The sequence below is a fragment of the Marmota marmota genome, unplaced genomic scaffold (genome assembly GCF_001458135.2).
Source record: "Marmota marmota marmota unplaced genomic scaffold, marMar, whole genome shotgun sequence".
NCBI classification, from domain to species: domain Eukaryota; kingdom Metazoa; phylum Chordata; class Mammalia; order Rodentia; family Sciuridae; genus Marmota; species Marmota marmota.
Window position 1 is genome coordinate 46,031,308 of NW_026000037.1, and position 24,222 is coordinate 46,055,529.

The 24,222-nt window shown below is 34.3% G+C and overlaps 1 protein-coding gene and 1 long non-coding RNA gene across 3 annotated transcripts in view; one reads left to right on the top strand and one right to left on the bottom strand.

Annotated features, from left to right (window-relative positions):
- Positions 1–24,222, bottom strand: part of Ccdc148 (coiled-coil domain containing 148) — a 328,203-nt gene that overhangs the window by 186,577 nt on the left and 117,404 nt on the right. The window contains exons 2-7 of one of the 2 annotated variants that reach the window (XM_048812299.1): positions 11,178–11,281; positions 7,780–7,834; positions 7,431–7,513; positions 7,089–7,240; positions 5,968–6,063; positions 5,706–5,884 (exon numbers count right to left, since the gene is read on the bottom strand). In XM_048812299.1, coding sequence (XP_048668256.1) covers positions 5,706–5,884; positions 5,968–6,063; positions 7,089–7,240; positions 7,431–7,440 — 437 coding nt within the window. In that variant the 5' untranslated portion in view covers positions 7,441–7,513; positions 7,780–7,834; positions 11,178–11,281. The remainder of the gene's footprint in view (positions 1–5,705; positions 5,885–5,967; positions 6,064–7,088; positions 7,241–7,430; positions 7,514–7,779; positions 7,835–11,177; positions 11,282–24,222) is intronic. The other variant, XM_015479202.2, reaches the window with a different exon arrangement.
- LOC125619411 overlaps positions 1–24,222 on the top strand; it is a 51,690-nt gene that overhangs the window by 7,732 nt on the left and 19,736 nt on the right. The window contains exon 2 of the long non-coding RNA XR_007350943.1: positions 4,506–4,635. This is a non-coding gene — a long non-coding RNA (uncharacterized LOC125619411). The remainder of the gene's footprint in view (positions 1–4,505; positions 4,636–24,222) is intronic.

Below are 24,222 nucleotides of genomic sequence, written 5' to 3' on the forward strand. Positions count from 1 at the left end.
GAGAAGCTTGTGTGGGAGAGAGAGGCTTGTGGAAAGCGGGTGGTGGCAGTTGAGGCTCTGAGGGTTTTTCCTGAGAGGCTGTTTTGTTTGGCGTGTGTGGTTCTAAAAATAAAGTTAGTTTCTTTTGACAAGTGGCTCCTGATTGTGCCCAGCCAGACTGCGGCAGTTTTTAACCCTAAATATATTTATGTTTTACCATTTTTACAGGTAAGAATCTAAATATTGCTTTCATTTTCATTTTTTGATGAGAAAAGAGCTTCATAAGATTCTTAGTCATTTGTATTTAGATTATCATCCAGAATTCCACAGATCTTTCATCATGCTATCTATTCATCTTCCAACATCAGCATCATATTACTCAGTATCCCACCGGTCTCTATGGTACACGAATCATCTGTGCTTATTCCTCCTCTTTGGAACTAAAACCCAACCATCTTCAACTCCAGGATATTATTCAGCAATTCCCCTCTCTTCTGTATCACCAATGTTTATCACTTACTGGATTATTCTCATCAGCATCAAACATACCCTACTTCTCCCATTTTAAATCAAGAAAAAACTAATTAAAATTTAAAAAGGAAATAACATAATTGGCTTTGATTCTCTGTTGTCCTTCACACAGAAAAACTCAAAAACAGTTGTCTATACACATTGTCTTCTCTCTTCTCCTATTCACCCAAATCTGCTCCAATTAAGCATTTGCTTTTACTTTTTAATAAAAATGACCACTAAGGTCCTCCATTTAGAACCAACAGTTACTTATGATTCTCTTTTATTTAACTTATATGTAGCATTTATTCAGGGGTCACCAGCTCTGCTAATACTGTGGACCACTTCCTCTTTACCTGCCTTCCAAAACTCTTTCCTGGCTTACATCTCAGTGTCCTTTTTTGGTTCTCTCTCTTCTCCTGGACACTGTAATATTGGCAGGTCCAAGGGATCAGTTTTTGACCTTCTCTTTCCTCTCTTGACTACATCCCATCTCCTGCCAGTGACTCACAAATATGTAACTCCATCCAGATTTCCTTCCTAAATGCCAAGCCCACTGCCCCCATAAAATATCTACATGGACACCTAACAGCACCCCAAACTCAATATGTCCAAACCAAAACAACTGATCTTCCCAATAGCCAAAGCCCACTTGCTCATAGTCTTCCTTACCTCATTGAATGGCAACTCCATTGTTCTAGTTGCTCAACTCAAATAAGCAAATACATTGGACTATTCTGGCTCTCTCTTTTTCTCACGTCTCATGAAATCTTTCAGAAGATGGTGTTGATTCTACCTTTAAAATATATCAAAAGCTGACTATTTCTCACCACTTCTACTCCTCCACTCAGGCCACCACTGTCTTACCTGGATTACTTTAATAATTTCCTAAATGTCTAGTCTTTTCTTTTGCTATACACTTCTCTATCACAATGTATTTTAAACACAGCAACTGCCAAACTGATCCTGCTACAACTTAAGCCAGGTTTTGCTACTGTTCACTTTGGCTCAATACCTTCCAGTAGCTTCTCATATCACTCAGAGTATAATCCAAAGTTTTAAAAAGATTTTAGAGCTACAGGCTCTAAATATCCTGTCTCTGAGCCTGGGGATATAGTTCAGTGTTAAGCACTTGGTAAGCATGCACAAATTCCTGGGTGTGATACCTGGCAACAGACACACACAGCAAAAATAAATAAAGAACCTACTCCTCGCTGTTACCTCTTTGACTCCATCTTCAACTACTCTCCTGGTCTGTCACTCATTTCCTGCCATACTGGCCTCTTGCCAGGCAAATTCCCACCTTGGTAAATACTGAATATGATGAATTTACTCTAAATATCTTCATGATGCAATCCTTCAACTTATTTCATGACTTCAATTCAATGTCACTTTCTCAACCAGGCCTATACCCAAAATATTGCAATCTGCCCTCTGCAACTCCAGCCGTTTCTGTCTTACCCTAATTTAGGTACTATGTTTACACTTTCACATTTTCCATTTGCTTCATGAGTACAGAGATTTTTTATCTATGTTATGCCAATATATGCTTAATAAATAATTTTTGAGAATATGACTAAATACCCTCTTTATCTCCTTTGCCCCCTTTGCCTTTTGACTGCTCAGTGTTCAATGAATTTACAAACTGCCTTTATATATTAGGAATTTTAATATTTTGTAACTGATACGTTGCCAGTCTTTTCCTCTTTGGTGTTCAATCTTTGCCCTTGTCAACTTTTTTCCTTTAAAAATTCTTTGTTTTAGAACTTAAAATATATTCATAGTGTTCAAAATTCTAAAAGTACAATAAAAGGGAAATACAATGAAAATTCTTCCTCACACCCCATCCTCTAGCACCTGGTTCCCCTCGCCAAAAGCAATGAATGTTATCTCTCTTTGCGCATTCTTTAAGACCTACAAGAGCAAATATAGGTGTGTGTGAGAGTGTGTATATGTCTATTTTCCCCCCTTTTACACAATATGAATTGAAAATTATTTTGCTTGCTTAACTCTATACCTCACTCTACCCCTTGCATATTGTTCCAAATCAGCAAAGTTTTAAAACTTTTTTTTACCGGTAGAATAATACATTGTATAGATATATAAAAATCTATAAAACTAGCCTTTATTAAGGGTTTTGCTCAATCTTTTCTATTGCAATAAATAAATAAAAATAAATCTGTTTATATACTTAAATATATTTTTATGATACATTCTTGAAATATAGAAACTATTCAGACAAAGGATATGTGCTGTGTGATTTAATAGGCTCCACCATACTGCTTTATAGAAATAAATTATGTAATAACAAAGTTTGAAAATGAAAAATAACTAGGGATGGAAGGATTGTGATCCTAATGTAAACTATGGGCCCTGGGTAATAATTGTATCAAATGATGGATGTTTTAAGATTCAAACAATTAAAAACTCCAGACACTCTGGCTTAAAACAATAATCTAGATTAGTATCCCTTTTAAAGTGTGCACACACTCTCTCCCACTGGTGTGCACATACATGCATGCAATCTGTGAGAATTTTCACAAAACATAATAGCTAGAACCAGAAGGGAAAATGACCATATCAAAATGAAGGTGGATCCTGACAAATGGAAATTGCAATTAATATTATAATTGAACATGTAATTCATTGTGCTAGTTAGAACAGTGTATTTATATGCAACACTGCTCACCAGCGTCAGAATACTGATGCCAACCACCTCTATCTTTATTCAAATTATTCCTTTTACTCTCTTTCACCTCAAGGAAACTTATTCCTGAAAACTCATTAAGTTTTGGTTGAAGCTTTATTATTCACTGCCAGCATATTCACATTTTCTTTAATTAATGTTTGCATGTAATTTTATTTAGTGAGGGTACATATGTATATGTCTCTTTCCCAAAATATTTCAAATTATCATAGTAAAACCATATTCTAAGTTAATCTGTCTGCCTAATCTCCTACCAAGGAGTTTAACAGAGACCACTATACATTAAAGATTAATCAATAAATATTCAACAACTAAAACACATAATCAATTATGCAAAATGTATTTTGGATAATTATATGTGGCAAGAACCATTAAACTAGAATTTATGAACCTTATATTCCTCCCAAGTAGATTCCTACCATCCCGGAACATGCCATTTCACTATTTCCTTCATTGTTTTTACCTTCAAGTCAACTGAATCACTTAGAAGATGCGTTGTGTAGAAAGTACTAGATGCTATGGACACTAATATAGCTATAAGTTACTTTGATATAAAGAGGTTTATATTCTAATCATTTAATCTTCTTTTTTAGAATGTCCTCCCTATTTGCTTTCTGCTGATGCTAACTCTGCCCATTCTTCAAAGTCCATAGTGAACTTCAGATCCTTCATCAAGCTTTCCTGAGTAATTTTATCCTCAATGTTTCTTCCTTCTGCAGAAACTTTAGCAATGTGAAATATATTCAATAAATTCTCTACTTAATCTTTAGTAATTTGAAGGAGCTGTGAATCTCAACTTTTTTGAGTGGCATAGGATTACATATGACGGAAGAACAGAAATTGAGTTAAGATTTTTAAAAAGGAAGGAAAGTGTGGTGGGAAGAACAGATCTTACTATAAGGAAGCCATCTCAGGCTCCTGAAGAAAATACCTCCATATTTAGGATCTGCTAATCTAGAGATACCACAAACTAAGCCAGCTTTCTCACGAGGACAAGGTGCCATCTTGGAGGAAAAGTCAGAGGCTTTTAAAGGACAAAGATTAACCTTCTTCAAGTCACAGCTAATCAGCCTATTCAGAATGCCTTTTCCTCACCAAACAAAAACACTGCATCTCTTTCCTAATGAGTTCTGAAATCTCTTTAACAAGGTTGGGACGGAAAACTGGGAGAGGATATTCATTTTATAATTAGAAACTTAATCTAAGTATATGGTTTAGCTAATACTTCACTGTGACTGAATTCCAATTAAAGGGTAATAAACTCATCAATCAACAAGTGTACATGATACATTATTAATTTATTTTTCAGCTTTATTGCCAGGTGGGAAGAAGAAAAACAAGGGAAAGAGGTAGAAAAGGAGGAGCTCCCAGAAGAAAAATAGATGCTGATGGAGAGGAACACAGGAACATCCCCACAGAGGTGTAAGAAGGAAGCTAAGGTAAGGAAAGGCCCAGACTTCACCTTAAATGGGTTCTATTGTGCTGAGATAAGTAACAGATGTAACCCAAGAGTTTGGATTGGGGAGCTACCAAAGCAGAGAACTCTACTTGGGAGGAATTAAAATTTTCCTTATTGTCTATTTCTAAACACCAGCAGTTTCATATAAAGATCTGTATTCTCAGTGATTAATTAGATATAAAAAAATACACATATTTGTTATATTTATCATCTTCCATTTCAAAGTTAAGAACCTCTATTATTTTTAATTTCCTCCATGTGTCCTTTCTGTAGTTTTCCTTTCTTTTTAAATATAAATTCTTTGAGGAAAAAATTGACACTGATATCAAAGAGGAAAAGCACTTTTTTCTACAAAATGTCCCCCAGAGACATCATGTACAGACAGGATCTAAGACCAACCATCAATCCTACTCAGGGAAGCATATCTGGATTTCTCCATTTATGTGAATTATAATATAGAAGACACTAGAGAAGATGATCACAGCCAGAATTGAATTTCAAATTCCTGAAAATTATGTTTGCCACTCCAAAGAGAAACATCCTTCTCAAGATGCAACCAAAAGACTATTTCTTTTAAAAAAAATTGACATTTACAGGAAAAGATTTTTAAAATTTTGAAAACATACTCTGGGTTATTACAGGACAAAATCACAGTTAATTACAAGTAACATAATTTCATTAATATATTTTAATTATAATCAATTATTAGTGCTGATTTGTAAATTTCCACTATAGAAGAGTTTTATATATTGAAATGAAAATTAATAGTCACTGAAAATTCCTATTTGAAAACTAACTTGTACAGGAAAGAAGGCTAATAAATAGATTATTGTCATCTTTTAACCTTATAAAAATCTTTAAAATCTTTATATCAAGATAATTATTTTGGGAAAACCCTCTCCATTCAACAAATAACCAATCTAAACATTTATTGTTAACTTCCCATCACATAGTAACTATGCAATAGTAAATCAGAAGTATAGTGACCATGAACAAAAATTAAATTTAGTATAAAAAATCTACAGGATTCAAGTAGTTTTATCAAGTCACCTGTTTGTGTCTTCTAACTGTACATCAAAATCTTGAAGTTTCTTTTGATATTTCTCTGTAAAGTTATAGAACTCTTTGAGAATTGAAGATTTCAAATCAGGGTATGGACATTCCAAAGTTTCTAATTCCATGGGTAGTTCACTAAGATTAGTTTTCTCTTCTGAACAATAATCCAGTATCTGAAAACAAATTATGTGATTACTTTATTTAACATAAGTGACAAAATGATAGACAAATAAATTACTAGTTTCATCACACTTACTTTTATATTCCAGCCTGAAAGATCTCTTTCTATTTCCTGTTGCTCCAGTCTAAGTCTTTCAAAGACAGCTTTCAATTGTTTCTTCACAAAGTCAACCTAGAAGATGTGTTGTACAAGTAGTACTCACATTATTACAAGTTATCCAGTTTTTGTATGTAAGGACACAAGAATTATTCTCAAAAGCCAAGAAGTGATAGAAAGTTAGATAAGAGAAAATCCTTTTGAGGACCTGTTACAGAAAATTAGAGATGCCCCTATGGCAGTGCTCATCAGACAAATGAACCTCAATGAGACTTCCAGACACTTATTTCCAAAAAGTTGTAGCTACCCCACACCCACATTTACATTTTATTAGTTGTAAGGCAGAGAACAGAATTTTTTCTACTTAAATCACCCCTTCCTTCCCTTGCATCCTTGTCTATAGTCCACAGTGAGGTATAGATTTAAAGTATTATTATTGCAGTATAAAACTACAGAATAACTGAAAATTAGAGAAAGAAAAATCATTTTAAAACCTCATACTTAGCACAACAATAGATCTTAGCAGTCAACAAACTAAGAGTTACTTAAGAAAGCATTAACAGGAAGTAATATAAAAACAGGGTGCTGTGATGGGAAGTGACAGTAGCTTCTCAGAGGAAAGACATTTAAGTCAAGAACTAAATGACAGAAAGCACCATCAACCAGATGTAGGAAACAGATGATGTAAAGTCCTTGAAATAGGAATGAGCCTGATATGTGGGAGACACAAAAAGATGGCCAGAATCTATGGTACTGAGTTTCTGTAGAAAGGTACAGATCAGGAAGAAGATGTGAATAAAGAAGCTGGAAGGGGCTCAGATGGGAAGGAAGACTTCAAGGGCAGAAGAAGTCCATGGAATTTCAACATCAGGACAACTGGGTCCCAGAATACACTGGGAGGAAGGGCAAAAAGGAAAGCAGGGAGAGCAGTTATGAGAAATGAGGGTACCTGGACAGATTCAGCCTATGTTTAAGTTTAAGATGTTGAATAACCTTTCTATTTAAATACACAATTCACATGTTTATTTCTTATTTCAAACTATTCTAGTAAGGACAAAAATGAAATATTACATTATCAAAAACAAAGGTAACACACTGACCTCTTCCAGTACTGTCACTGCATTAAACTCTTTATGGGCATGTGAACTCTGGGAAATGTGATGTTGTCTATACTTTAGATCTGTTCTCAGCTGCAGAATAGGATTTATCACATTTTTAAGATATGTGCTCCATTGTTCTGATAACTCTTGTTCTGTGGTGAAACAAGGTTGAATCGAGGAAATACATTATTAAGTTTCTTAAAGAACAAATGATAAGAGTGCAGATTTTTTTATTCTTTTAGAAAAAAAACTCTTAAAATATTAAAAAAGCATGAAGTGAGTGGCTCATTTTCATTCTTCAAAATAAAATGTGCCTTTAAATATAGGATTTAAAAAGCTTACCAGAATTCATAACATCACAAAGACATTCATTTCCAATGTTCTCTTCATTGAGAAAAGATTTTATATCAGATTCCAATTTAAATCTGAAATAGACATATCTCAATCAATATTTTTACAATTACTAACATACATATAAGTTTAAGAAATAAGTGGAAGCAATCTAATGTGCTTTTGTTCATCTATTAATTGATTCAGACCTTGTGCTAAATTCCTAACATGGACTGGGTACTTGCTAAGCTCAGGCAGAAGTAATAGCAAGAACAAAGGCAGCACACAGCAGTCCCGGCACTACTTCATGGAGAGAGAACCGGCACCGGGAAGTTACTAAAGGACACCAAGCTGACCTCACCTGCTCAGAGTGGTGTTTCAGAAAAATTCACAAGGCAGCAAGATAGAGGAAGGACCTGGGGTGGGATGAGCAATAGAAATGGAAGATGAAAAGGAGATTAGGCAAAAACCAGACCAACAAGGAAGCTATTTTAAAAGTTCAGAAATGATAAGATTCTGAACAAAGGAAATGCGAGTGAAGCTTTATTTCATTTTTACATACTAATAAGAGTAATAAATATTTATGATCTTTTACTGTGTTTTAAAAATACAGTCATTTTTAGAGTAAAATAACTGGGCATCTAAAAATACTATATTCCTTGATTATGGCAGTCAATCAAACCTGTTTCAATCTATTATTATTATTAAAGAACAATACTAAAACATAAGAAAATAGCAACAATTGCAATACTTTCATACAATGATAATTTTCATTTTTTGCAAATGAGTTTCTAGTCCTTGATTACGTTATTTTATGTAGTTGTGATAATGGTATATTTAACATTTTATATTGTAGGATGTTTCTTTGCTTAACACTTTTTTAAAGATATATCTGAGTGGTTTTATTATTTTCATGGATGCATAGTATTTCATTTATATACACATGTGTACACACACATACTACACACCATCACCTTCTACAATTGACTTACATGAGACAGGGGTTTTGTTTTTGTTTACATGTATAAAGAAGTGGTGCTATTATTGTAAGTGGCACCTCAGTGTCTGTTTTCCCTGCAGGTAGTTTTTGTCAGAAATATTTTAAGATCACATTTGCAACCATACATGTAGGATGGGTATGTTATGAAGTCAAACCAGAATTTTTTTTTTCAGAAAAGAACTCTTTAACCAAAAATGTAGCACTAAAAAACCCATCCAGCTTGTCTTATATTTTCAGCACCCAGAAAGCAATAATGGAGCATACAAATTGCCAGAAGAGGGAAGCTATGGATAATTTTTGGTGTTCTTAGGATCTGATTCTCCACCTAAAATCATCCTGGAAGGGTGAGGACCTGTACTTAAGGCTCAGAAATACCCTTTAACAGGCTGTTCTGTCTGCAGGTGGTTGCACTGCATAGATTAATATATCGTCTAGACAAATGATCACATAAAAATACAGGGTTCTTTGTGGTACCAGAATGAAACAAGGGAGTAAGTGCTCCTGGGAAAGTTTATCAGAGTCCTTAAGGGATATAGTTTGAGTAAGCCCATTACATTTTAAATAAAATTTTATAAATTTAAATATTAAACATAATTTTTACATTTGGAAATTTTTTTCTAGTGTCCTTAGTTCAGAATTTTTTTAAGAATCATAAGCTTTGCCTTTTCTTTTCTTTCTTTTTTTTTTTTTTTTGGCTAGCAAGTTTGTATCAATTAGATCGCAGGTGTATCAATTAGATCGAAACCCTATGTGATAAAGAAAAAGTTGCTTATTTCCAAGGTCATGGTGCACAGGAGACAGGTGCAAATCCTTGATCCACCCAAACTACCTTATTTATCTTCTGTAAGTAATTTTAATCTTCTGAGACTCAAGAATTTCATAAACTGATACAGCAGTGATACCTACATTGTAAGGATTAAATGAGATAAAGCATGTAAAGTACCTAACATATTTCCTAAAACATACTAAATTACCCAAGAAAAGTTGAATGATATTATTGGTCCTTATTTTCTGTTGGTCTGAGTTTCTCAAAAAGAGTATTCTGCTAAGACATAATAATATTTAATGGGGTTTGGATTTTGAAAGGTTGACAAACACTGATAAAGCTTAAACTATGGATTTGCTTGCAGTCCTTAAATTTTCCACAAATCTAGCCATTTCCCTTACATATCTCTTATTGATATTAGTTTTTAATATACTGAATATGTAATGAAATTAGCCTACACTCTAGAATAACACTTAAAATCATATCGGGATTCTTTTTGTTCAATTTTCAGTCCTTATAATGTTTTAAGACGTTATGATCTTTATCACTAAAGTGTTCCTCACTTCCATTATCTTTGTGTCATTCCAAGTCAGCCAACAGAAACTTTCCATAATGATGTGTATATGTTTCTTCTATCTCAAGAATAGCTTAATACACACAAAGGGGAATGTGGAACAGCCACGATTAAAAAACAAACAAACACTTTTCCCAGTGTCTTCTTTTTAATTTGAACTTGCATCAGTGAACACCATAATTAAAGCTTCCTAATATTGGCTTTCCTTTTTATCCTATTTCAAGTTATACAAATTTTCAAAAACAATTTCTAATGGGCTCAAACATTTTCTCTCTACTAAAGGTGATTTTTTTAAGGGTAAGTGGGTCTGATATAGTTGTTTTTATAGGAGAAGTATGGTGATAAAGTCTATGTAATTTTATTTTTGTGTTTTGAGTTATACTATAGTATGAGACCTTTGCCAGTCATGAACTTTTACCTCACATATAGGACTTGCTTGCTAGAATAAGAATCTCCTACCAACATGAAAAGCACCGAAGTTAAAAGTAAAGTTAGGGGTTGTGGCTCAGTGGTAGAGTGCTTGCCTAGCATGTGTGAGGCACTGAGCTCAAACCTCAACACCACATATAAATAAATAAATAAAATAAAGATCCATCAACAAATATATAAAAAATATATTTTAAAAAAAGTAAAGTTAATGATATTGGGAAACTTGACTCAGAATAAGATCACAGAAATTGTCTATTTTGATATAAAATAAATGCTTTATAATACACATTTAACAAACATACTTTATAAATACCACCATTGTTAAAGCAAGTACATGTGCCTTCAGTGGAAGAGAAATACAGCTGTTTTCTCCTTGCTTTTACTTTTGAAATTTATTTTTAAGAGATTACAATGAAGATCAAATATGACATTATTATTTTGTTTTAATTCTTCTTTAAATAACTGCTGGAAATAATAACAAAAGTCAAATACCATAACTGAATTAAGTCATGATGCAACTATATTAAGAAAACCACTAAACAAGTCCTTAGTTCATCTGTTTATCTAGGTACTGAAAGCATTTTACATATCTCCTGCTTATTCCACAACATACAGATGACTGTGATATGATATTTGCCCTCCAGTGGCTTATCACCTTAGTGGAGAAACAAATGTGTACCCACACATTATAATGCAACCTGCTAAGTATGATATACATAAATGCAAGCAAGACAGTAGGTGTGCAAAAGAGTAAACAATGGGCAGATGGAGACAATACTTCTAATTTTCTACAGAATACAAAAGCCATTCCCTGGATTCCAGATTAGGCTGAGGAAATGAGAAGATTTTAATTTGACCCAAATTCAAACTGTAAATCTAAATTTTCATTGTAATGGTTTAATTAACATGGAACATTATAGAACATCTGATTAGACAAGTGCAACTCCTAGTGAACCCTTCATGTTGTGCTGAAACTCCCCAAGTGCTTACCTGACTTTGTTTAGCCTTTGGTGTTCCTGCCACCACACTTGCTTGTGTTGTTTTACAAGCATTTGTTCTTTGGATGTCTTTGAAGTCTGCATTGCTTTTCTAATCTAGATTTAGAGGAAGAACAAAAGAGTAGATACTTCAAAGTTCCTTAAGATAGACATCCACAACAGAAATGTTTAAATCTGAATGTTTTAAGTTAAATATTTCTTTTCAGTCCTTGTTAGTACATCTTCTAACACACAATCCGCCCCAAATAACTACTATATTAAAAAGTAAGGACAGGAAAAGAAAATGGTTTGGAACACTGGCCAATTTAAGAAGTGGTTTTAAAGTATGAAAAAGAAAGATAAAATCATTATCTTTCCCATCCACACAATAAATAATACCTGAATTCATAAGCCTGAGAAAATTTTTAAAAAGTTTTCCATATATTTCTTCCATTTTTGGACACATCTTCCCTGCCAGGCATTGCCAGTATCATTATTCCCAATCTACATATAAGCACACTGAAGGTAAGAGAAGTTTTTAAAAAGACTATGTTTGGACTGGTTGTTGTTGATGTTTATTTTGTTTTTTGTTTTGGTACCAGGGAGTGAACCCAGGGATGCTTAACCATTGAGCCACATTCCCAGTCCTTTTTATATTTTATTTTGAGATAGAGTCTGACTAAGTTGCTTAGGGCCTCGATAAATTGCTGAGGCTGGCTTTGAATTTGCCATCCTCCTACCGAAGCCTCCTAAACCTCTAGGATTATGGGGAAGTGCCATTGTCCCAGGCCATTTATTTATTTATTTGTTTGTTTGTTTGTTTGTTTACTTACTTACTTACTTATTTAATTTGTAGAATGGGAAAGTCATCAGTAAATTGTAAAGAGGCTGGGCTCTAGTCCCAGCCTTAGCACTTTCTAGAAATATGACATTGAACATATTTCACCTCTATGGCTTTATAAATTTTTTAAAATTAAGTATTTAGGCTAAATATTTATTTGAAGGTACTTATCAAAGAAACAGTCAAAACTCATGTAGCATGGAAACCTAAATTTTCAACTAAATTCCCTCCCCAAGTTCTATTGCTTTAAAAAACATAATTAGTACATTTGGGTTTTAGCTGCCAAGTGTGTCAGGACTGGATCTGTTGCTTTATAGCCATTCCAACTAACTCCCTGTTCTACTCCACATCACAAAGCAGCCTGTATTTCTCAGGAACCCATATCTGCTGGTCCCAGCTGGGTTCAGCCAAAGGCAGATGCTGGCTATTGGGAGAGTAAAAAGAGGGAGGAAAGGAGAAACAAAAATATTACCTCCATCCCTGCCTTCACTACTCTCAAAGGGATCTCAGGAGCACTTACACCTTCTCTACTGCTTCAACTTTTCTCTGCACAGTTCCACCATGGTTCCAAATAGCTGTGATAATCTTAGCCCATGAAATATGATACAGCCTTCCTTCTTCTTTATGCCCCTCTGAACTAGGGATGGCAATGATTTCCACTGGTTTTTCTCTCTCTGTTGCCTCATAGTCCTCTGCTTCTTGGCTCCATCACCTTATAGCTATCCTTCAACATTAAACTCCCCAGTACTCCAAATTCTTTCATAGTGTTTGTTTCCTGGTTAGACTCTTACTCATGTGTACTCTGAACTTACATATTCCATATTAACATTTTTAAATCTGTACAAAAGGGCAAACCAGAAACTTGAAGAAATAAGCATATTTCATAAGTTCTGTGCTACTCAATACTAAGTACTCTGATAGTTTTAAAGTATCAATAACAAAGATACAAAAACTTCAGTAGACAAGTTCCAAAAAGAAATTTTCATAATGCATGCTATTTCTAGGTCTTATTCACTGATTACTTTAACCTTGAGTATATCTTTCTGCTGTTCTAGTTTCTGATACAAAATTAAGGATATAAGAAAACAAATTAACCCAAAGACTACTTTAAAAATACAAAGTCAAAGTCAAATCTTTTCCACAGAAGGTCTTAAGAGTGCTACAAATATGACATTTTAGAAAAAATAAGTAGAGGACACTGCAGAAAAACATTCAACAGTCATTATTATATCTGGGCCTAAAGTTTATTGTAATAGACACACTTTTAAAATTAGATTTCTTTGACATATTTGGTCCATGTTGAACAAAAATAATTAAAACACACTGATGGAAGATGTGGACACATTTTTATAGCTTAAGAAAAAAATCAATGGTGCCGCCTTCAGGCCCAGGGAAAGACCAATTAAATAGACTATAAAAGTCAAAATAAAGCTGCTATTTTTTGCTAGACACTTCCAATATTTGTATAACATCCTGACTTTTTGTAAATCTACTCATTGATTCAACTTGTACCCTCAGGCCAAAAAGGAAAAAAAAATAGTCTTAACAAGAATAAAAAGATTTAAAGGTGTATCTTTATCAACAGATATTTCTAGATGATTGCAATTCATTTTACTAGACAATAAGCCAATGATGACTTATGCAAAAATGCTGATGATTAAAAAAGAAATCCTTGGGAAAGCAACAAATGTGAGTGAGAATATGGAGGAAAAGGAACTATTACACTGTTGGAAGGAATGTGAACTAGTACAGCCACTAAGGAAAACAGTATGGAAGCATCTCAAAAAAAAAAAAAAAAACTAAACTAAACTAAAAATAGAACTACCACATGATCCAGCTATACAACTGGTAATATTTATACAAAGGAAATGAAGCCAGCATTTAAAAGAGATACCTGATGCTATTCACAATAGCTAAGTTATGGAGTCAGCCTAGGTACCTGTCAACAGATGAATGAATTAAAAAAATGTGATATATGTATATAGGTATATACGTATGTATAAGTGAACTCCTTAGTATGTACACACACACACACACACACATACACAATAGAGTAATTATTCAGTCATGGATAAGAATGGAATAATTCCATTTACAGGAAAATAGATGGAATTGGAGGACACCACATTAAACAAAATAAGCCAGACTCAGAAAGACAAGTATCACGTGCTTTCTCTCATATGTGAAAACAAAATAAAAGAAGAAGGAGGAAAAATAGGAGGTAAGAAGAAAGAAAGAAGAGAAGTAGAAAAGAGACTATTGAAGAAGGGGAAAAGGTCAGGGAGGGTGGGAAGAAAGAGGAGGGCAAGAGGAGGTAGTAGGAAGGATAGATATAATTAAAACACAATATATGCAAGTATGAAAATATCACATTGAAATCCATTGGCTTTTACAATTAATAATTAGTTAATGCATATAATAATACTAATAAGTAAAATAGCAATTATCTGAAAAAAAGTACAAAATAATGAATTCATGAAAAAAATCAGGAACCAGAAGTCTCCTGTGTGTGGTTTATTATAATGACCCAAGATAATAAAACCCAAAATAGGCATCTTGGAATACTGAAAAAACCCTTTGGACCAGAGACTAATCTTTATAAATAAACATCAGTAGCCAGTAATTTAAGTGTTAGTTAAACATATGCATGTATTTGCCAAATTCACTGGGATGTATATTCAAGATTTCTGCATTTTACTGTATGTGAATTATACCTCAATAAAGAACTACCAACATAAATATAAAGGAAAAACTATACTAAGATGCAACTTCTTATCTATCAGGCTGGAAAAGTTCAATTTTTATTAGTACCTATTAGTTATATGTGACAGTGGGTTTCACTGTGTCATATTCATACATGCACATAGCCTATTTTGACCACTTCCACTCCCTAGTACCTACCCTTATCCTTCTTTCCCTCTTCCCCTGCTGCCTTTCCTCTTCAATAATCATCTCCCTTCTACATTCATGTTATATTTTATATTTTCTAGATTGCACATATAAGATAAAATGTACAATACTTGTCTTTCTGAGTCTGTATTATTTTTAACATAATCTCTAATCCATCTATTTTCCTAGAAATGACATGATTTTTGTTCTTCTTTATGTCTGAATAATATTTCATTGTGTATATACATTTTCTTTATACATTCTTTTATTGACAAGCACTTAGGCTGATTTTATAATTCAGTTATTGAGAATTGTGCTATAAAAAATATGGGTAGGCAGGGATTTCTATAGTATGTTGACTTTAATTCTTTTTGAATACATACTGAGACTTGGTGTAGCTGGGTCATAGAGCAATTCTATTTTTAGTTAAAAATTCAAATATTTAACAAAACATTCTGTGGCTATTGGGAAGCAGGCTCTCTCATAATGCATTCCAAATAGTGGGAATATAAAATGACACAAGAACCACAGAAGGAAATTTGGATGTGTATCACAATATTTAACATGGATATACCTGGCTAACTAGCAATCTCACTTATAGAAAAATCTCTGAAACCCGTATTTGTAAAACATAAAAAGATATATTTACAAAACTATTCATTACAGCACCATTTAAAATAAAAAAAAATTGAAGAACAAAAATTCCATCAATAAGTATATTTGCCAAAGTAAATTAAACCTGAATCTGATCAATTCTGTAGCTATAACTACCAATTTTCTAAAAATACAAGAGAGAAAAACATGTTCAGTGACACCACCAGGATGGAATCAGCATAGCATAATTCAGACTGGGAGAAACTATAAAGAAAAACAATACAACATTTTCAAAAACTATAAATATACAATAGAATGGTGGGGGAAATCTCAAAAGTAAAAACTAATTTCAATAGATGAATTTTATTTAGATGTTCATTTGAATAAACTTTAAGAAAAAGTTGAAGGCAAGGGAAGATGGCAGAATGCAGCTGAGCAGTGAATCCAGATCTCCTCGCAATACAGAAAATAGGCAGCAAAGGAAAAGCAGAATTAAGAAGTGGGTAACAAAATAAACGCTCTAAGATTCACTATTACAGTCTGCAACCTGGAGAGACTTGAAGATAGGTTACCAGAGTAGAAAACAAACTAAAAGTCCCCTAACCTTGAACCAAACCTGTGGAGGAAAAGAGAGGAGGAGCAACAAAGAAGAAGGGAGTAGACATTCTCTTAAGGGCATCCACTTAAAAACTCTTGGAAAGACAAACAAAATTTAAAGTGTGATGGTAACAGTAGGGGCCTTAAAGTGCAAACAGCTTAAAACTAAATTGTGAAAAGAAAATTGAGTCGGGAGTCCACAGCTATCTCGTGGACCCGCTCGTCGCCCTGTTAAATCAACCTAGAGTCTTCCCACACTCAGACAACTGCAAATGAAATCAGAGGTAAATCTCCTGCAGTGGAACCTCTTAAGAAACTAGCCAGAATTTCTAGAAGGACCGTTACTTGCTGAAACCCACTCTGCCTCTCTCTCACTATGAACAAGGGAAACAAATACACTGGTAAGGATCTGTGCCAGTAAGTGTGCCTAGCCCCACTAAGCTCTGTGCAGTGACCACTTGCTCAATTCAGACAGAGGCAACAACAAGGCAGCTTTGACCCTGAACAAAGGAAAGGGGAGTCACCAGGCCCTAACCACTGACACTGAGGGAAGGAACCATGGGAAGTCTAGAGAGAGTGCCTGGGATAATGGGGTCATACCAGAGGGATGCTGCCTGAATATCCAGTGACATAGAGACCCAAGAGGAAACTACCAGAGTCTATGCAGCAGGAATGGGCAAATTCCAGCCTTAACAGGTGCAGAGCTTGAACTGTGATCACAACTGGAAAGTGACAGGGCATTGTTTGGGTACCTGGAGGACCTTCATCAGACTTAGTAAGCATAGGAAATCAACACCTGCCATTCACAACCCGGGGCAGTGGAAACTAGAGTCCAGGTGAACCACCAGAGGCCCTTCACTACAGCACTTCAGAAAGCACTGTCAGCCAGGGGAATACTTCTACACCACAGAATAGCCACAGAAAACCCACAACCAGAGTTCCTGCACTCACAGATGGCCACCTTAACTACCACAAAATGGATCCAGTGGAGGGAAGCAGGTGTGCAGAAACCCACAGCAAATACAGGGCACTTCAGAGCCTGCATCATGAACTACTGCACACAACAGAAATAGCCAACTCACAACTCTGCACTCTCCAAGCTTCTGTGCCCCTGAAACTTCAGAGAGATCTACAGCCATAGACTGATGGACATCTGCTAAATATCCAAACCCCAATGGAATCCAGACAAAAGATACAACAAGAATTTTTGTCACCATGACATAGTATTTAAACAATTCTAATACCTAATTTGATCATATAAATTACTCTTTGATATGAATAATTGTCAATCCAAGAGCCAATATTGTACCTTCAACTCATTTGAATGTATTTCATCTAATAGTTTAAAGCATTAATTGAAATCAGTCTTCCTATCTTTGTTTTCTTAGCTCTAGTTTATATTTCTTTCTCTTATGCCCTACTCATCCTCTTGCATTATCCTCTACTGCTGCAAATACCACCCATTCATCTATTTCTCCTTTCGGCCTTGGTATAAATTCTCCTTTTATAGTCTCCCCTTCCTTCTCTCCCCCCTTCCCTCCCTCTTTTTCCCTCTCCTATTTGTCCAATTTTTCTTCCTCCCCCTTTTAGCCCTCACTTAAGATTATAGCAAGTTTACTAAATTTAACAACTAATGTTTTGACCTATTGCAGAACTTTATTATAGGTTTATACCTGAATTTGAAGAAATGCAGAGAACAATTGAAACAAGTTTTTGTGTCTTGTAAGGTTGAATAGATCAAGGATTGGCCCGGAAGTGATTATTGTAAATAGGGCTCAGTGCATCTCTTAAAATAGTGTTGATATTCAGATCATAAGAGGTCAGAGATTGACTTAAAATACCATTTTCTGGATATTTACCAAACCAAGACTCTTAAGAAAAAGAAGTCAGAACTATACCAGTAGATGGGAAGACATAAAAACAATATGAAAAAAAAAACAAGAGAAAAACCATAACAAACAGCCCATAATGATTCAACAACAGAGTTCATTGACTCCACAATGGAGGAAATGTCAGAGAAGGAATTTAGAAAGTTCATAGTTAAACTGTTCTATGAGATAAAAGAAGATATAAAGACTGAAATCAGAGAAAATACAAGAAGAAAAAGATCACTTCAATAAAATAATAGAGATTCTGAAAAAGAATCAAACAGAAATTCTCAAAATGAAGGAATCAATAAACTAAATTACAAATTCAGTGCATTATCAAGAGATACTCAAAATAGCAGATTAGAGAAGGTCACTTTCCTGTTGCTGTAAGGTGTGAAACCAAGAATTCAGACATGCAGCTTTTCAGCAAGATGAGAAAGGGGAAACTTTCTTGGAATTTACTTTGGACATTCAAAGCAGATCAGGGACTCAGGTGGTTGGATATTACAAAGAAGAATTCCCTAGCACTGCTGCCACCAGCAGTGTGCTGCTGGGTGTGATCTCTCCTGTGCAAAAATAGTGGAGCCATACATCAATTAAAGGAACCCCATTTTTAGGAGGTCTGAGATGTGTCTAGATATGGAGAGATCAGAGATCAAAGACACTGACCAACTAATTTGAAAGGTGTTCTGCAGAACATTATTGCATGGAAAAAAGCTACCATCTCTCCTAGATACCAGCAAAATCAGAGGAAGGAACCATTTTGCAGCTCCAGCATGGGATAATGGCAGCTGGGGAATCCAAATCCTGACAACTGTGCCTAACTTGAAAAACAGGTTTGGCAAACCCACAGTGCATAGCACCATGTGTGTACAGGTGACCAGAAACAAATCAAACATGGATAGAGGTTTATACATGGGGAATACTGGTCAGGGAAATCTGCATAGCATCCTCCATCACCCTCCACTTGAAAGATTGGCTGCTGAAAGATCAGCTGGAAGAGATACGCCTGGATGAGAATTTGGAAGGGCTGGGGAGGAATTGATTGCACTTGGAGTTTCAATCTGAGAGTCTAAAAAACATAATTCACAAGTTACTGAAGAGAACAAGAGTTGGCCTCTCTACCGCACAAGTGAAACCCAGAGTTTTTTCATTCACATGGATTTCATAAACAAGTAGGGGTTTCCATCCTCATATCAGATGAAGTGGACTTCAAATCAAAATTAATCAGCAGGGACAAAAAAAGGTCATTTCATACTTCTTAAGGGAACTATACACCAACACAACATAACAATCATAAACATTTATGCCCCAAACAAAGGAGCATCTACATTCAAGAAAAATACCCTCTCAATTTCAAGAATTAAAGAGATCAAACACAATAATAGTGAGTGACTTTAACATGCCTTTCTCATCACTTGGAGGATCTTCCAAACAAAAACTAAATAAAGAAGCTATAGGACTAAGAAACAGAATTACTGATTCAGACTTAACAGACGTATATAGAATATATCATCCATCAATGCCTAAATACACTTTCTTCTCACCAGCACAAGGATCTTTCTCTAAAATAAATCATATCTTAAGCCACAAAGAAACTTTTAGCAAATAAAAAAATTGAGATAATACCTTGCATTCTATCATATCATAATGTAATGAAATTATAAATCAATGATAAAATAAAAAGAGATGCTACTCTAACAAATGGAGGCTAAATATACTATTGAATGACCAATGGATAGCAGACAAAATCGGGGATGAAATAAAAAAATACTTAGAGGTAAATGAGAATAGCAATACACATATCAAAATCTCTGAACACAATGAAGGCAGTGCTAAGAGGAAAGTTCATTACATTAAGCTCATTTTCATTAAAAGAACTGAAAGCCAACAAATAAATAGCCTAATATTACATCTCAAAGCCCTAGAAAAAGAAGAACAAATCAACACCAAAACAGTAGAAGAAAAGAAATAATTAAAATCAGAGCTGAAATCAAAGAAATTGAGACAATAGAAACAATCTAAAAAAACTGACAAAACAAAAAGTTGGTTCTTTAAAAAAAAATCACAATACCAGACCTTAAATTATACCACAGAGTTATAAACAAAAATGGCATGGTATTGGCACAAAAACAGACATGAAGACCAATGGAACAGAATAGAAGACACAGTTACAAACCCACAAAACTGCAATTATCTCATACTAGACAAAGGTGCCAAAAACATACACTGGAGAAAAGATAGCCCCTTCAACAAATGGTGCTGGGAAAACTGGGAATCCATATGTGGTAGAATGAAATTGAACCCCTCTCATCCTGCACAAAACTCAACACACAGTGGACCAAAGACCTACTAGGAATTACACCAGAAGTCTGCAATTGCTAGAAGAAAATGTAGGTCCAGCACTCCAACACATCAGCCAAGGAACTGAATTCCTTATAAAGCTTCTAAAGCACAAGAAATAAAATTTTAAAAAATCAATAAATGGGATGACATCAAATTAAAATCTTCTTCACAGCAAAGGAACCCATCAAGAGTTCAAAGAGAGAGCCAATATAATGGGAGAAGATCTTTGTCACCTGCTCCTCAGATCAGGCATTGATATCCAGGTTACGCAAAGAACTCAAAACCTTAATACCAAAACAACAAATGACCCAACCAACAAATGGTCAAAGGAACTGGATAGATACTTCTCAAAATAAGAACTACAAATGGTCAACAAATATGTGAAAAATGTTCAACATCTCTAGCAATTAGAGAAATGCAAATTAAAACTACATTGATATTTCATCTCAATGCAGTCAGGATGGCAATTATCAAGGATACAATTTCAATAAATGTTGGCAAGGATGTAGAGAAAAGGGTTCACTCATACATTGCTGATAAGACTACAAATTAGTGCAACCACTCTGAAAAGCAGTGTGGAATGAAACCACCATATGACCCAGTTCCCCACTCCTCAATATATATCCAAAGGATTTAAACTCAGTGTACTACAGTGATGTGGTAATATCAATGTTTATAGCAACACAATTCACAATAGCCAATCTATGGAACCAACATAGGTACCATTCAACAGATGAATGGATAAATAAAATATGATATATATATATATATATATATACACACACACACACACACACACACACACACACACACATACACACAATGAAATATTACTTAGCCATAAAGAATAATGATTTTTATTTTTATTGCATTTGTCAGTAAGTGGATGGAACTGGAGACTATCAAGCTAAGTGAAATAGTTAGTCCCCAAAAGTCATAGGTCAAATATTTTCTCTGATTTGCAGAAGTTAATCCAAAGTGAGGATGGGGAATTTATAAACAAAAAGAATAAAAGAAAGATCACTGGAGTAGACAAAAGGGAATGAAGCAAAGGTAAGAGGGATAGAATAGAGAAAGAATGAATTTGGCCTAACTTTACTATGTACATATATGAATATAAAACAGTGAATCATCATCATGTACACCCACAAGACACTAATTTAAAAAAACCTATAAGTGTTGGCAAGGATGTGGGGAAAAAGGTATATTCATACATTGCTGGTGGGACTGCAAATTGGTGCAGCCAATATGGAAAGCAGTATGGAGATTCCTTGGAAAACTAGGAATGGAACCACCATTTGACCCAGCTATCCCTCTCCTCAGTCTATACCCAAAGGACTTAAAAACAGCATACTACAGGGACACAGCCACATCAATGTTTATAGAAGCACAATTCACAATAGCTAAACTGTGGAACCAACATAGATGCCCTTCAGTAGATGAATGGATAAAAAAATGTGGCATTTATATACAATGGAATATTATTCAGCAATAAAAGAGAATAACATCATGGCATTTGCAGGTAATGGATGGAGTTGGAGAAGATAATGCTAAGTGAAGTTAGCCAATTCCAAAAAACCAAATGCTGAATGTTTTATATAAGGAGGCTGATTCATAGTGGAGTAGGGAGGGGGAGCATGGAAGGAATAGATGAACTCTAGATAGAGCAGAGGGGTGGGAGGGAAAAGGAGGGGGCAGGGTTTAGCAATGATGGTGGAATGTGATGGATATCATTATCCAAAGTACATGTATGAAGACACAAATGGGTGTGAATATACTTTGTATATAATCAGAGATATGAAAAAATGTGTTTGATATGTGTAATATGAATTGTAATGCATTCCACTGTCATTTATTTTAAAAAAATTAAAAATACCTATAAGTAAATATCACAAAGATCAGTAAAGGCAGGGGAACAGGAGGAGGGAAGAGAGGAGGGAAATGGAAACTAAATTAGAACAAATTATATTCCATGCTTTTATAATAATGCCAAAATTAATTCTGTTTCATACATAACTGAAAGTTTCTGAGACAATCAGGCAAATTTAACATTCACTAGATATTTGAAATTATTGAGACATTAATATTTATATGTGTGTGGTACTATAGGGCTTTTTATGTTCTGGTATTTTAGATTTACATGCTGAGATATTTACAGGTGAAATATTATGATGTCTAAAATTTGCTTAAAAACAATCTGGTGCAGGGGATTACAGAGAAAACAGTAGCGAAAAGTTGATAATTATTGAAGCTAGATGATTCTACGTAGAGATCATTATACCATTTAAACTTATATTTCATATTTATAATTTTTATAAAGTTTAAAAAAGAATTAATAAAAGGAAACTTGGGCAAGAAGAAATATTCATTCTTGTTAAGAAAAGAATTCAACCAAAAATAATAATGAAGATCCCTTTTATACTTACTAAATTGGGAATGAATAGTTATCTACAGTGTATGAAAAATTGGTCTCGTTTTCAACCCAAATCTACTCTAGGGTTTTAGTCCAAATCTATTCTACGGCTTCAACCTTTGAAAGATTCAATGTTTGTGTTATGGTTGGCTATGAGGTGGACCCCAAAAGCACATGTGTGAGGCAATGCAGGAAGCATTAGAGGTGAAAAGATTGGATGATGAGTGTTTTAACCTAATCAGTATATTAATCCCTTATTAGAGATTAACTGAGTGGTAACTGAGGATATGGCTGGAGGAGGTGGGCATTAAGGATGTGTCTTTTAGGTATATATTTTGGATCTGGTAAGTGGAGTCTCTCTGTGCTTACTGATCATGTCCTGAGCCACTTTCCTCTACCTTTCCACTATGATGTTCTGCCTCACTTTAAACCCCAAGGAATGGAGAAGGCCATCTACAGACTGAGACCTCTGAAACCATGAGTCCCACAAATAAACTTTTCTTTCTCTTATTGTTCTTGTCAGGTATTTTAGTCACAGCAGCAAAAAGGCTGACTAAAACAGTGCACCTCATTGTCTCATCTAGCATCCAAAAATTGATTGTGGTCAACGACACAGTGATTTTATAGATGACCATCAATTCTAATCAGCCCAACATTGTCAGTAATACAACAGGCAAATAGCTAATTATTCTAATATAACCTGAAGCAACAATCTCTCTATGTGCTTTAAATTTCAACATTTTATCACTCCATCTTAATATATCTATGTTGCCAAAATAAAATGCTATAATAATTAATGTGCTACAACTGTTAATTTTGTGCATTAAAAATGTGCATATATAAAAAGGAAAATAGATTGATAATTAATACAAGGATTAAGACAGAATGTATTAGCTATGAACATTTGGATGAATCACATTTTCTTTCTGAGTCAATACCTTTTATAAAAGTTCAATAATAAAATAAGAAAGAATAACAGATAATATTGTAATTATAATTCTACTTAGTATACTGTTTGATACATTAGCATCCATAACATTAAAATATAAACTTCTAAGAGTTTTATTTAACTTCCAATTATTTAATTCCGTTTAAGCCATGAGTCTTTCAAGGAAGTGCTCTCATCTTAAAAATAAATTAAAAGCAGAAGGTCACTTGCTACCTGTAAGCTAAATGAGAATGCTAAACTTGGAAAATCAGATATAACAACATTTCTAATACATCTTTCTTAATCCAGATATAGTGAAAAACAAAAACTATATGAAGAAAAAAAGTGTTAGAACATTATGAGGTATCCAGGACACCTTTTGTTCTTCCTATCCACAAAGCAAAACAATAGAAAACACAAAGATGCTTTAAAGGAAAATTTCTTTTCATTATTAATCTATGAATAATAAAAAACCTAAACAAAAACTTATCAAAATGATTACTACTGACAGTGATTGAAGACAAGAATTTTTTGAGGTTTTCCAAGATATGAATCCATGTACAAAGTTTTCCAGAACATAAT